This window comes from Anser brachyrhynchus (genome assembly GCF_964034855.1).
Source record: "Anser brachyrhynchus genome assembly, chromosome: 7".
NCBI lineage: Eukaryota > Metazoa > Chordata > Aves > Anseriformes > Anatidae > Anser > Anser brachyrhynchus.
Genome location: NC_137701.1, coordinates 10,096,130 through 10,111,120, shown reverse-complemented (window position 1 = coordinate 10,111,120; position 14,991 = coordinate 10,096,130). Strand labels below are relative to the sequence as shown.

At 41.7% G+C, this 14,991-nt stretch overlaps 1 protein-coding gene across 1 annotated transcript in view; it reads left to right on the top strand.

Moving 5' to 3' along the window:
- Positions 1 to 14,991, top strand: part of BARD1 (BRCA1 associated RING domain 1) — a 46,729-nt gene that overhangs the window by 1,444 nt on the left and 30,294 nt on the right. Inside the window, exons 3-4 of the mRNA XM_080600569.1 lie at positions 2,652 to 2,797; positions 10,578 to 11,569. Coding sequence (XP_080456695.1) covers positions 2,652 to 2,797; positions 10,578 to 11,569 — 1,138 coding nt within the window. The remainder of the gene's footprint in view (positions 1 to 2,651; positions 2,798 to 10,577; positions 11,570 to 14,991) is intronic.

Below are 14,991 nucleotides of genomic sequence, written 5' to 3'. Positions count from 1 at the left end.
TGCCATACTGGCTGTGTATTTACTCCCTATTTCAGCTGCATCTTTCTCATGGGGACTTAAGGTGTTATAGGCCTGATGACTAAAATAGTAGCAAAAGATACTTTCTTGCTTTTTAATGAGAAAGTGATTAAAGAGCAGATGCCCTCAGCATCTCCTCCCCCAATATGGGTCAGGCAGCATAGATCCCAAGGATGCTTGATCCCAAGTACGGATCAAGGAGCTCATTGCCATCCAGGCGTGTGGGTTCTTGCCCAGCTTAGGCCCCTAATTGCTGTAGGAGGTTCTGCTTCTGAAGCAGTTCTTTGTTCCTTCTTTCATTTGCACTCCTGCCCACAAACTACTCGGTGAGATAATCCCCAGGAGCTTGTACGAGCTATAAATATGTTCATATCTATCTTGTGAAATGTTTCTTTTTATGAGGGGTAATATGGATTCTGAAGGGTAGAGTAACAGTGGTTTAATAAACCACTGTGTAGTTGTTGGGCATCTGAGGCCTTGTGATTTTATTTGGATGATCCTGATGTATTCTAGAGGATGGATTTCAAACACTTGCTGTTTGAAGTGGTTTTTTTTTCTCGGCTTTAAAAAACTTTCGAGACACCAGAAGATGATGCATGATGCACTTGGCATTGCTGAGGCTGGAAAGAGTAGCCAGTAGGATCCTTAAGCGTTCCCCAGCAGCTGTTTTGTGCTCTAGAGAAGGTTTACTTGCCATGACCCCTGTTGTTATACCTGATCCTTTCTCTTTCATTTATCCAGCCTTTTACTCATCAATTTAATGTCTGTTGGTGGTTCAGTCTTGACTTGTGGCTACTCTTTTTAAATAGACCTAAGGAAATTTAGGGTAATTTGTTTACAAACAAACCTGGTAGGACGTGGGATGGACCTGCAGTATTTGGACATGAACTGCTTTTGATCCACAGCTAAAGAAGCACATTCCTTAATATAATATGCGGGAAGGAGTGGGGTGAATGGCAAGAGCTGGCTTCTGGTGTATTAAGTGAAACATGTAAAACTAACAAGACGCGATAATTAGGTAACACCTAATGTAACAGGTTCTCTCTCAGCATGTGTTTTATTATGGGCAGGGATATTTATTAAGATCCGTTCCTGCAGTTTTGTCTAAGTAATTCTGCAGCGTTAGTTACGGCTAATGGGTAATGAGTGTAAAAAGCCAACAGATAGAATAATTAGCAAATGTCATTGTATAAAAGTCATTCTGTGTTTCTTTTGCACTACACTTTACAGACTTGGGAGACCCGAGGCCAGTGTTCCTAGAGAACAAGACCTGGTCGGTTCTCGTTCTTGCTTGAAGTGATCTGTCCATGTCATGTAGAAAATGTCAGAGCCAAGAGCTGTGCATCAGCCTCCCTGATCGCAGCAGTGTCTCGGCTCCCGAGGTCCTTTGCGCTCCTGGAGCAGGCTGATTACAGTGCAAAGCACAAACACCTAGCAGCAATTTTTACGTGGCAAATTTTACATCCTTCTGAAAATTAACTGAAAACATGATACTTGTGTTTGAGGGAGAGATGCCAGTGCAGAGAATAGTTCTGAAAAAATTCTCTGAACGTCTTTGGTAGTTGTTATACTTCTGATGCTGTTAACTGATAATGGTTCCAGTTTTGGGGTGTATGACTGTCAGCTTTGAACCTGACTACTTTTAGAGTCTATGTGCGTTGACTTTGATCTTCCTGTTGAGGTCACAGTGCCGCAGTATTACTTGCATTCTGTTGCTCCAAATGTTTAATATAATCTGCTCATATTTAATTTTGTACCTCTGGCTAGAATTGTGCATGCTACATGGTGGTAAGTTAATAGACACTTTTCTGAAATTAATTCAGTCTTGGCTATGTGAAACCATAACACATGTTTACTAGAATAAATTGAAACTGAGAAGAAAAAACGTCTTTTGGATGATGCAGCTCAGGTAGCAAGTCATAAGGTCCCCTCACTGGCCTAATCAAATGAAGAAAAGTTTTTAAGCTGATATGAAGAAAGTGATATTAGTAAGAAGCTACAAGTGTTTAAATGACCTTACCTAAATAAACCTGTTTCTCCCCTGTGCCCCGCTTTGCTCATCTCATGACATAAATGCTTTGAAAGACAAGTGATGGAATACTCTGAACACCTGCAGATCCCTGGGGGACTTCTTAGGGAAAAAACGTTCAGACAGGTGAAACTTCGCAACATCAAGAAAATTTTAAGCAGGCAAAAGTGGAAGAGAACTTAGTGTGAGCTGGCTTTCTGTCACTTCTTTTAAAAATAGCTGGCTGTAGAAGAATAGCCATACCTCTTGCTGAGCTGTCAAAAGTGGCACTTTAACAATTATGCTCAAACTGTTGTCGAGAGACAAACAGCAATGGAGCTTCAGCATACCTGGAAAATTTGGATCAGACTGCAACTGTAGGTGTCGTACAATAACCATGGCAGCATTCTGACAAGGCTCTGGACTTAGCTTGCTTAATTATGGCTTGTCATTTGCTTTGATGAATGTCCTCTCCTGCATTTGTGTTTAACTCGTATGGGCTTTACAATAGTAGTTTGTCAACGTTAAGCTAAGGGATTCTCTCAGCATTTGGCTGTGGGAAGGTTAATTGCAAGCACTGTAGATAATTTACAGCAAATAATGGATTTTTACTTTTGACTTTCAGATCTTGTGTGAGCGACTGTGTCGGCACAGAATGCCCGGTGTGCCACATGCCAGCCTGGGTGCAAGATGTGCAGATAAACCGGCAGCTAGATAACATGATCCAGCTTTGCAGCAAACTGCGGCATCTGTTGGGCGCAGACACCTCGGGTAAGAGCAAATCTGGGTCTCCGACAGCCACTGAGTCCCGGCCGCTCTGTTTCCTTCCATGCATGTGCTTGGTAGAGAATGAGCAGTGCAGCCCTGCTTAAGATTCTGGAAGTCTGTTCCCAACCACGTTTGGAAAACTTGATGTGAAGAGAACTGTCTGTATGGATTGCTTGTTCTTCAAATCTGTTTTACTAAGAAATCTGCATGAGCGGGTTATCCATAATTCATTAGAATCTGTCTTTCAAAATTAGATGAAAGTGGGATATATTCCCAAGTCATGTGGCAGTTAGTTGCACACACCAGGGGCACAAGTTGTCATATCGTGTGCTCCTAAGGGAACGCAAATGCGTGATTCTCCAGCATACACTTCTTTGGGGGGCCCTCTTAAAGGATTAAGGCATATATTATCACTCCTCTCACCTATTTGTGCACCAGGACGTGCATGGTGTCCCAGTAATTTTCAGCTTTGGGTTTTTGCACAGGGAAAGCCTCTCCTTACCCCCTGCCTAAAGAGAGAAGGAGACAAGTCTTAATTCGTTTATTTTATTCTGGACCCAAACAATCAGCTAGTCTGCTACAATGGCATTTTGTCATTGCTGACTGTGCTAGAAGATTGCAGAGATTGTGCTCCGGGAATTCATCTCTATCAAATTTCAGGCTGATTGTGAAAGTAGGGAAAAATGAAGTGAAACGAGCGTAGGTGAATGTGTCTCTTCTGTAAGCCCAGAGAGGAGCATTTTATGTAATTCCAAGTTTTAGAAAACATTCATTTAGCTGTCAGATGCAGAAAAAGTAGTTCTTCCTTCATTGTTGCTTCCTAATGTGTTTGTCTAAATAAAGGATTCTTTTTCTAAGTCTAATCCCATCAGCACCTTCGTGTTCAATAACGATGTAGCTCATTATTGACATCAAAATAGATTGAAGTGATGCGACTGGAAGCCTATGTCCAACTGCATAGGAATACGTTTTATAGAGATATAAAATCTTCCAGAGCATAGAAAACTGTAGCTTAAATGTGATTTCAGGGAAACATTTTAAGTGGTGAAGGCTTGTTGAAAATCTAGCTGCAGGAGAATCTCTGAGAAGAGCTACTTGTAATGCTAAAATGCAGCATTTAACATACAGCCTGTTATGATTATTGATACTGTTTAGACGTTTTGCAGAACTTATGGCTGGAGTAACTCTTACAAATTGGCCTGAAATTTCACTGTGCTACAAGTTAAATAATACATTCAGTCCCATAGCTCTTCGAAAATAAGCTTTGTGTGGTGTGGCTAAAGCACAGAACAAGATGAGGTCCTTTTATCATTCCTTAAAACGATATCATGATTTTTATTGTGACTTAAAGGCTGGCTCAAAATGGAAGCTTACAAGCGTTTTATTTGGAGCTAAAATTATGAGCTCATGTGGGAGCTTGCTTTCTATCGCACTTCGTCTTTGCCCTGTATTAACATCAGTGGTCTTCTGGATGTTTTGTAGTGAGGATAAGGGGAAAAGTCTCCCAACTTCATTGCCGTGAATGGTTCAGACACAGGTAAATGAGCACAGCTCTAACAACAATCAGTTGTCTCGTACTATGGCAAATTACAGGATGCTGTACCTTCAGGTTTCTGAGAGCAAATCCTTTAGGATGTTTTGTCACTCATATCTCTGGCAAATCTGTCACTTCCCATAGACGTATGTCTTGAACTTAATATATACAAAGTGAAATATGTTTGAGTTTGGAGAATCGGGGCTTTTCTTGTTCGGAAGTTGCTTTCGTGTTCTTACAGCACTACTTTTGCTATGTTCCCGTCAGCGATGTTTTCTTCTCTCCTTCTGTTAGAAGGTCAGAAATTGTATTTTTATCTTCCAGTAAAAGAGGCACACTAAAAAAAAAATCCTTCTGCAGAGGAAAGGAAATGAAGCAGTTGAAAAGGAGTTGAAATGGGGATCTCTTCATACATTTGTTTTTTCTGTTTTGCGTATTTGTTTTATGTGTCTGGTTTTGAGACAATTGTGGCTTTTCTAGAGGCATCTGTCTGAGAACGTTGTTGACACTCAGTTTCTGATGAAAATGGGTCACACTAAGCTTTTTTTTAATACGAGAAGACAGATCTTGGAGCCCGGTAAGATCCATGTGTTGTCTTTAGAAATGCACAGAACTGCTATGGCTGAAAGGGATAGATTTAAGCTCACACATTGAACACTTCAAGTGTACAAATCCATGTACCCAGCTGGTTCCATGGTGCATGTGAAGAGGGATCTCACCTGGTGCTCTGCTGGGATAAGGTGGGATAAGGATAGCTTTTTTTGTTTGTTCTAAAAAGCAGCAGCAAATAATTCAGGACAGTTTGCACAAAACAGCTCATGCTTCCCTTTTAAAGGGAAGCACAACAGATGACACTACAGAATACTGTTGGGGGATCACTGGAGAGGAATTGGCAGACAGAAGGGACCTGGAATTGGCTAGAAAATAAATGCAAACTGTAAGTAGCAAATGCTGAGTCTGAAAATTAATTCATTAGAGATGTTAGACCCGTAGCATGTAGTAAGGTAAGAAGAGCAGCCTGTCCTTCTCACTGTCCACCTTCGTACCTTTACAAGGACGGTGGGAATCTGGCTGTTTAATAGATGGGATATCTGCACTCCAGTCTTGGTGCTTATGTTGCCAAATCCAAGACATCTTGAGAATTGTGGCTGATGGGATAACAGCTCCATAGGTGCCAATTCAGCAAAAGCCACTAAGGTTTTTAGAGGCAGGCTAGCTTAATAAATAATTAAAATCCCCACAACCAAAGAAACAAACCAACCAACCAAAAAAAAACCAAACCACCAAAAGGCAGCCTCCTTGAAAAGAAGGGGACTTTTTTCCCTGGGACTTTTGCTGGTGGACTTACAGGTGAGAAAATAAAGTCAGAATTGGACAGTCTGCTGTTGCTTAGAATTATTATTTATTTTTTTCTCAGCTGAGCTAGAATAACACACTAATAAACCTTTGCTGTTGATAAACAACACAAAAGACAGACAGGAGACAAGGGAATGCTTCTTCTCTGTCTAGCTCTGGGTGTCTGAAGCATTGAGAGATGCAAGGACCAAGGTTAAGAAACTTACATGGACCAAGGTCTGTGGCAAGGCATTTGTGTTGGCTAACTGCTTTGTGCCTTTATTATGGAACAAGCATTCACTCCACACGATTCAAATCCACTAGCTTTGGAAACCATTGTTAAGATCATTATTTTTTTTATTAGCAAGGTCAGCATTTCAATCTGAGTAGTGTTCTCTTCCTGTAGGCAGAGGAGGAAAGGCTTAAACCAGATTGGGAGAAGTGCCATTGTGAACGTTGACAGAGCAGTTTAGGACATTATCACCATTTTTGATGAGATGTGTTTGAATCTTCCAGTTTCATTTCAATGCTGGACAAACACAAACAAATTTGTGTTACTTCATGTTGAAACAGCCTTGGACATGCAAGCGATTAGCTATAAGCATGCGAAGCATACCAGCTCAAATTAGGCTGGTAAATCTGCACGGGCATGCCTTGCTGTCCAAAGTTTCATTCAACTTACATACAATTCTTAATTGCTGGTTTTAATAGAGAAAATCTATTTTTTGTCGGTCGTATTTTTTTTTAAAGCTCAATTTTTCTAAAGAAGCTTCCTACCTTACATGAAAAATACCCCAATCGGGTTGCATGTTGAAAGGAACCTTGCTGGCAACAACATGTAGTCAGTTGTGGCAACATCAGATGGAGAAGTAATCTTTTAATTCATGGTTTCTTTATCCCAGAATAAGTTCCAAATTGGAAGTTTTTTGTTTGTTTGTTTGTTTTTTTAATCTGGCCAGCAAAGTATCAAGAATGCTTTATTTTATAGAACTAAGAACATGTTTGATTAAAACTTCTGATGTGTGGAAGTACTCTGTGGCTTATCACTTACACATTTTGCGGATGTCTCCAAACTTTCTAGGAGAGAGATGATAGCATCTTTCTCCTGAGAGCATGGTTATTTTTGTAACAGCTGATGATCAGTATTAATAATATAAGTATTATTCCACTTCTAACCTTCTGAAGGGTAGAAATGTCCCCGTTTCCTTTGGGAGGAGGAAAAAGCATTAATCTTTGGATTATTTCACTCTCTTGTCTATCTTTCTGCAGAATTTGCAAGGCTTCCCCCCACCACTATTTCTGATTCCCTTTGCAAGTGAAACTTATTACTTGCATTTACTCTACAATATAAAATTACAGTAATTATGCTGGGTAATTAGTCAGAACTTGTTGAATCATGGACATAGTATCTAGGGTACTAGAGGTGAAGGCGGTTCATTGACAGAGATGCTCTTGAAAACGAGTTTCTAAATACTTCAGATGTTTGGGTGGTATTCTTTAGAAAGAAATTGCCGTAAATTATCCCAACAACCACTTGTAGGTGATTTTACTTTATTCTTTGTAATGTCATCTGCCTCACTCCAACAGTCACAAAGCATGTTATTTTTCTTTCCCCCCATCCTCTTCTCATACAGAGCTAGAACTTTGCAGGTGTTGGTCAAATTTTCTTAAGCTTGTGTTGGTGCTTGTGGACAGGAGGAGAAATTAACTTTTGATTAGCCTTTATAGTATCACAGTTTAGTTTCTCATTTTCTGATGTGGAGGGGAGGACGCCAAACTCCTGTTGTAAGGGTCTGCATTGCATTTCATGTATGCTGTGACATTTTTCATAATAGCCAAAGCTGAGTTTTTTGAATAGCTGGAATTTCTCCCTCCCCCGCCCCCCCCCCCCCCCCCCGTTGAATACTTCACTTCCAAAATAATCATTCTTCAGTGAAGGCACTAATGTTGCACAGATGGTACCAAAGCACTTCCCTTTGATTTTTAATAAGGGACTAGTTTGTCAAAGAGATTTCTCAACTTCTGTTCTGAAACCCATAATAGAGAATAATTTGAAAGGCACACAATGTGCATCATTATATTCCTTTGATGCAGATTAATGATAGCTAAACCGCGTTTTCTAATTGCTTCTTTTTTCCTGTTCTAGTCTGTTACTGCACTACAGCAAAACTTGGAAATGTAGTTCTCCAGTTGCAAGGCACCGCGCATCTCCTATTTTTTGTCTACTCTCAGCCCTTTTAATACTCAAGAAATTGAATTCTATTAAATGTTATCATTAAGAAACTTGTGTTTGTTGTGTGCAAAGAAGCCTAATTTAGAAAGGATTTAGTTAATATTGTGTATATGGACGTTATGGTTAATGTGTAGGCATTGGTAAGTAAATAAATTGCATTTTTTTTAGGCTGGTTCTAATACTGCTGTTGTGGATAGTCTTTACACTAGTGCAAATGCTTGAAATAGAGAATTAGTAAGTCATGCTCCACTGATTTACCTTGTCTCAATGAATCTCTAAAAATAAATTTGTGGGGAAACTTGTTATGTATTAATAAGCCAATTAAATCTTAATCATCCATAGTCACTTTTCATCCCTGTTGAGATGCAGGCTCCGTTGATTGGCTTCCAACTTGGAGACAGGAAAGAATTCCTTTGGATCAATTTTTCTACAAGCAATTTTCTCTGAAGGTAGTTGAACTGAGCACACTTAGCTACCAGATAATGCCCTCTTTTTATAAACGAACATTTACGTATTAAACTGTAACAGCTTCCTTCAGTTTCTCAGCACTGCCTTTTCCCTCTCCCAGCTCTGAGTCCCTTGAAGGATTGGATTTTGAGGGAGGGCAGATCTGCCATTTGTCCTTATTACCTCTACTTGCACCCTTTGGAGACGACAAACTCCCCGGCAGAAGTAGCAGGAGCTTCCCTGGGTTTGCATAGCCGGCGTCTGGGTGCGTGCAGGGAGATCTTTGCAGTCTAGATGGCCTTTTAGGCATGTTCCCTGAGTGCCTCCCCTGTTCTTTTACATGGCAGGTAGTTGCATGTGAGGAAGAGTAATCCCAGGAAAGCATTTATTTGGTGTATTTTCAGCAGGTTTTTAGTAACCTGGCTGGTAAGTCCCCGCTGAGCAACTAGTAACGAGCAGATCTGTTTAAGAACCCTCGTGGTTGATTTTTCACAAGCTTTCTGGCTGCCAGAAGTGGCATATACAGAGCTTCCAGTGTAAATACTTAATTGTCTTACGCTGCTTTAGATCCTACATCTGAAGGACAGTGCCTTTGATTGCATTTGTCTCTTGACTTTCAAGTCTTAGTGTGCTCTACACATCAAAAAGAATTCTGGCCATCACAAAATTGTCAGACAAATTACTTTTGCAGGCTGATTTCATTCTTGCTCCTTACTTGGAGGTGACTGATAGTCCTAGCAAGGTAAATATTTTAGAAGGGAATTGGTGGTTGTGTAAACAGTGAAGGCAAGACAAGTAAATAGTAACTGTCTTATATTTTGCATCTGTTTGCAATCAAGCTCTTTTTTTTCAGTGTTATTGTCAGAAGGAAATTGGATATGATATCTTCCTGAAGGCTAGTGAGTTATGAGATTTCAGTCTCAATTTCAGTCCTTTTATTCTGCTTGCACCAAGCCCAGCCCTAAAGGAAGAGCAAATAGCTGCAGTTCTGTACTTGGCAATTATCTTGCCTGTACGGTGTAGTTTTTGTTAAATAACTAAATGATTGATTAGCTTGCCTCAAGCTGTATTCTTAAAGACACTCGTGGTCTGATGCCGTGCATATCCCTCTAGCTAAATCTCCTCGTGCCTTGGAGCCTATTTTAATTCAAGGGGTAAGTAGGTTAGTTTAAATCAAAAACGAGGAAACATTTAACCTTGAAACGTTCCTTTCAAAGAAAAATGTAAGTGTGCTGTGCCCTGTCTTGGGGTCTTGGTACAGGAGAGAACTGGAGCTCCAGGAGCAAGCCCAGCGAAGGGCTGCTAAAAGGACGAAGGGACTGGAGCACCTCTCCTGGAGGAGAGGCTGAGGGAGCTGGGGCTGTTCAGCCTGGAGAAAAGAAGGCCAATCTCCTCCATGCGTGAGGGTGATTTTGTGATTCTGTGGCCATTGAGGGGACGTCTGTAGCCCTTGGTCTCAGCTGCTGTTTCATGTACAGGGTGTTCCTCTGTCATCTTGGCTGTTGATTTGCAATATGCTGTGCAGTGTGACTTTTGAAATTGTTCCATTGCATATTTTTAAAATGTTTGAGATCATCAAAAAAAAATTCCTCGGAGCTATTTACTACCAAGGAGCAAGGGCTGAAACGAGAGGACACAATTACTTGTAGGTTTTGTGTATTCCTCTGACTCACCTGCTGTATCTGTGGAATTAGCCAGTGTTTGTCAGGAATGTTTAACATTCGTATAACCATTTTGTTTTTGATTGATTACAGTTACTCTTTGTGTTTTTCCTCAGATGAACTGTAATATCTCTTAAGAAAATTGTTTCTGTGCTCTTGTATATGTGCAGAGGCTACTTTGTTAAACTTGCTGCCAAAGACCACTGGGGGAGGGAACCAGTTTCTCTCCTCTGTACAGCCTGGTCAGAAATCTCGTGTGCATGTGCTGCCCTCTGAACCCGGAGAGCTGATAGAATTTCTCTGCCTGGATGCTCGCTTGCCCAGCAGATAGCTTTAGCTGCACTGGGATCCCCAAACTCCAGTGGTGTGTTGTTTTTTCTCTTCTGTTGGCAGTGCCAGTTGTTTGCAAGCCGTTGCATGTCTTCAGAAGAAATGAAGGCAATTATAGGTTCTATTTACTAACATGTCATCAGCTATTACTGCTGTTGTTGTTGTTCTGATCTCTTTTTTTCTTTTGAGGTGTTCTGCTGAAGAGTACTCTAAATTATTTTTCCTCTTCCCTTTTCCACTTAGATTCAACAGAATGTATATCCACACCAACAGGCTCTGACTCTGGGAAAAATAGTAAGAAGGAACAGATAAAAATGTGGTTCAGCCCAAGAAGCAGGAAGATTCGATGCATCCTGAACAAGGGTCAGCCTAAGACTAAAAGCGATAGCCCTTGCCAAGACCCATCTTCAGTTTATCATTTCTTTCCTTCCCCTCCTCACGAAAAACCCAAGCCAACAAAAAAGCCAGCACAGAGGCAGAGTAAGAACGTGAAGAAAAAACGTCTAGCAGACATCAACAAAGTGTGGGGCTTAGGGAAACCTGAGCACAAAGGAGGAGTTGAGGAGAAGACTTCCAAGGAAAAGTGTGTGACCATTTGTAGCCAGCCAGTTGTCCTGTGCACTCCAGAGCCTACTGGCCCCGAAGAGACGCTTCCACAGGAGCCTCTAAAGGAAGCTGACTCCAACACAAATGTGGAGAAATTAGAAACGTCACCAGAGGTACAATCCTCAGAGGAGAATGATAACAGCTTGGATGCCTGTCCTGCGCATGTCAGCAAGGAAAAAAATTGTGCTACAGAGGAATCCCCATCAATAGGATATGAAACTACGCCTTTGAAACGTGGAAGGGAGCAATCAAGCCTCCCAGTTTCGTCTCAGACTAAAAGGCGCCGAAGAGCTGAGGGGAGCACTAGTGGGAGTGCGGGCAGGCAGGCAGCTCGCTTGGAGGAGTCGCCTCAGGGCAGCCCCATCTCCCAAGCGACTGAACCCAAGACACCTGTTCAGGTTTCCTCCTCTGTATCAAAGCTCGCTGGCACTGCGATGAAGACAAGAAGCTCTGCAGCAATGAATAGTCCTTCGTTTCCCAAATCTCCCTCTACTCCCTCTACTTCCAAGACATGTAATCAAGTAGGAACACCACACAGTCCTTCTGTGTTCAAGTCCCCTGGTGGCGCTAACGCGGTTGCCCGAAGAAACTACAAAGGAGAGACTTTGCTCCACGTTGCTTCCATCAAGGTAGGACTGTCATCTTCTATCTCAGCTGTAAATGGGTCTAAAAAGATGGTGTTGTATTTAAAAATATCCTGAAAACCACTTCACTGCATCCTGGCTTTGTGGGGAAAACTCACTTTGGGGTCTTTGTTGTCTTTGTTTAGTGAGGAGCTTGCAACCTGTTTCTGTGCCTTCAGAAAGAAATGGCTATTGGAATGATCAAAGATCTCATACTGGAGAGTCTCAGTGTATCACAGTGTCAGTTCTGCTTCTGGGCTCTGGGAAGCAATAACCATTCAAGTGTTTTGGCTTTCTGTGCTGGGAAGTTGTCTCTGTGACCTTTTGCAAGGAGTATTACTAGTAATTCCAGATCTCCGTGAGTGACCTCGATCGGTTTAACTTGACCTGGTAAGTCAGTCAGGGCAGGATTTGAATTACTGACATAAAGATGACCGTGCAACCTTTGGTACATATTTTGTAATCGTTGGGATCCCCATCTGATGGCAGTGGCAGCTCAGAAGGCTCAAAATACGGCACCATGGGATTTCCTTGCTAAGCCCTATGCCCTCAGTATGCAGTCCTCACAAGGGAGAGGGAGCACGAGGAGAGCTGAGATATTCTCATGAGACTTTGCTTTTACGTAGGATCAATATTATTCAGTGACACTTGCTACTCATCTTGTTGCGAGTTATTGTCCTAGCCAAATTCTGCTGGGATAAAACACTGTGGGCTTTGCCCTTTGCAGCGGTTATCCTTCCCTCTTACTGCTTAACAGCTACACACATGTGGGGTAAGCTGAAAGCTTACAGTCAGACTCATCAAACGCACTAATATGGCAGCTCTTTTCTGTGAGGGCATCTCAAAGAATTTGTATTCTGGCAATTTAAATGTACTTTGTGCTAAATCATAATATAGAAATACCGTGTTGTTAATAAACTGCCTGTGCTGGTAGAATTGATTCACCTATAAGCGTCCTGACATTTATACAGCACTTCTCTTTGTCGAGACAAAGGCTGTTCTTGATAAATAACGGTGTCCTCTTTCAAAGGCACTCTAATAAGCCACTCCTGCTGCACATGAGACCTTTTTAAATGGAAGTGGCAGCTGGGCTGAGTTGAGTTCAAATCTCTTACTCGATGCCATTAATACTGAATTAGGGAGGAGAAAATGAAACATTGTCCTCATAGGACTCAAGAGCTTTAGAGGATAGATCTTGCCACCTCTCTTCATAAGGCTTCTATATTCCTCTTTATTAAAGCACTGTTTACAAATTATTCTTCCACGACTTTCTGGGAATTTCTAAAGAATACCATCGCGACTGGTTCTAAAAACTGAGCTACCTTGACAAGTCTTCGCACAGGTGTGGCTTCCAGCACTACGCCCCATCCTTCTTTGGCACACAAGTTCTTCATCCCAGAAAGGAGAGCGTCGCTGCAGCCTGTTGTGAGACTCGGAGTAGAGTGATATGCCAGGCTTTTCATTGCAGAGCATTTTGAAGATAAAGGGGTAAAAATTAGGCAGTTGGTGCTGTAGAGACAAAGAACAAGCATGTTACAGCTGTCCAAGGTTGGTGGTGTAGCCTCTCGGGACTGGTACAGGGCTACATTCTGCCTCAGTCGGCTGAAATGCTGAGCTCCAGCTGTGCTGTAGGCAGTGGGGTGGGCAGACACCTGAATAAATGCTATTTCAGTCCTGTGAGTGAATTCATTTTGGTTTCTTTTTTAACGTTTTCAGTCATTGAGCAAGAGGGGAAGTAGTTTCTGTTCCTCACTGGTTCAGCTGTGTAAAGCTCCTTTGTTTGTACTGAGATGCTCTTTGGTAAAGGCATGGTCAACTAACTAGGGCTCTGGGGTGATCCCAAAGTTACCATACCCCTTTAAATCTAGTCAAAATAAGGCAAGGAGAGTCGTCTTTTGGTTATGGTCTTAATTTCCTTGTATCTGTTTCTAGCTACTAAACTTTCAGTGCAACTGGGAAAGCTCTTCTGCTGTGTGAACCTCAGCTCCTTGTCTGTAGAAGGAGGTAATATGGATGAGGAGACGTGAGGACTGGGTCTTTCCAGAGAACTACTCACGATGGGGTTTGCTAATTTTTACTTTGCAAAGCAGTGAACAAATAATAGTGGTTCATCACCATGAATCTGCTGGGAGCGTGTGCCAATTGCAAGAAAACCTCTTATTGCATGCAAGTATCTTCATTATAACCCGTGTGTTTCTAGATTGCTAGGTGCAGGAGCCTTGCTATTACACGTAACAAGTGCTGGGACTGATGAATGTGTTCTCAAAGAAGCTGGTCTTGAAAATACTGGGTTTTATCCTGTATGTATATTCCCATTGTGCCTTTAAAAATAGCCCTGTCAGATCTTTGGTTTCGGAAAGAAGTATTTCTGTGTTTATCTTCCAGTTGTGTTACAGGTGAATTTTTCTCCTTGTTTCCACAGTCAGCAATATTTTTCCCTGTGTGTAGTGAGAAACAGTCTTAAAACAGCCACCTTGTCCCCAAAGTGAAACAGTCATATTCTCTAGGACTTAATTAATTAGCAAAATAAATATCTGTACCATTTTCATTAGCTGTTAGGGTCTAATACTCTGAATGTAATGAAAGCTCATCAACTTTTTTCTTATTTAAAAGATAATTAACAACGTTATGGGGCATTAAAATTAAGTGTATTGTGCTGTTTCAACCAATTCTGAGGGATTGTCCCCATTTACTACTCTTACCCTAGTGAGAAGCTTACTGAAATCAGAACGGTTCTCGAGAAAGATTCTAGTGTGGGTCAGCTCCACGCAGAGTTACCCTAATAAATTGAAATAAATGCCTCTCTTCCCAGAGCAGACAGCAGTCATGTTCATCTTCCTCCATAGTCAATAAAGGTAAAAAGTTCCAATTAGTAAGGATGCAAAACGTGACCTCCTGCACTCCTAATATTCTAAACTGGTGGGAAGTTGTCCCCATCACCAGCCCTTCTCTATAACAGTGTTTTTTCCCCAGTAAAATAATGAGTTGTTCGCAGTGCCAGCTCTTACGTATATGACAATTAATTGTGGCACAGTATTATTTAGCTAGGTGGTACAGTGTCTTAAATTTAGTGCAGAAATCAAAATTTTTTGTACTTTGGTGCAGCATTTTGGGTCTTGGTGGTGGCTGCCTTTCTTCTGCCCAGCCTGAGCGGGGTCGCTGGGGCTGGGCAGGGAGGAATGGGAAGGGAGGAGAGCACCAGGGTGGCTGGGAGAAGGTTTTGACTTCTGCTTCCAGCCAGAAGGACCAGTTGTGGTTGCCTCCAGCTCCAGGAGCCCTTTAGATCTGGCAGCTCTGGCTGGGAGGGATTTCAGAAGGCTTTACCTGCGGTTAGCCTGCACTGCTGGACTCTTCATATTCATTATACTTAGCGCTGCAATAACTATTAGATAATTCCTTGCGAGCCTGGGAGACTCTTCTTCCTTTTT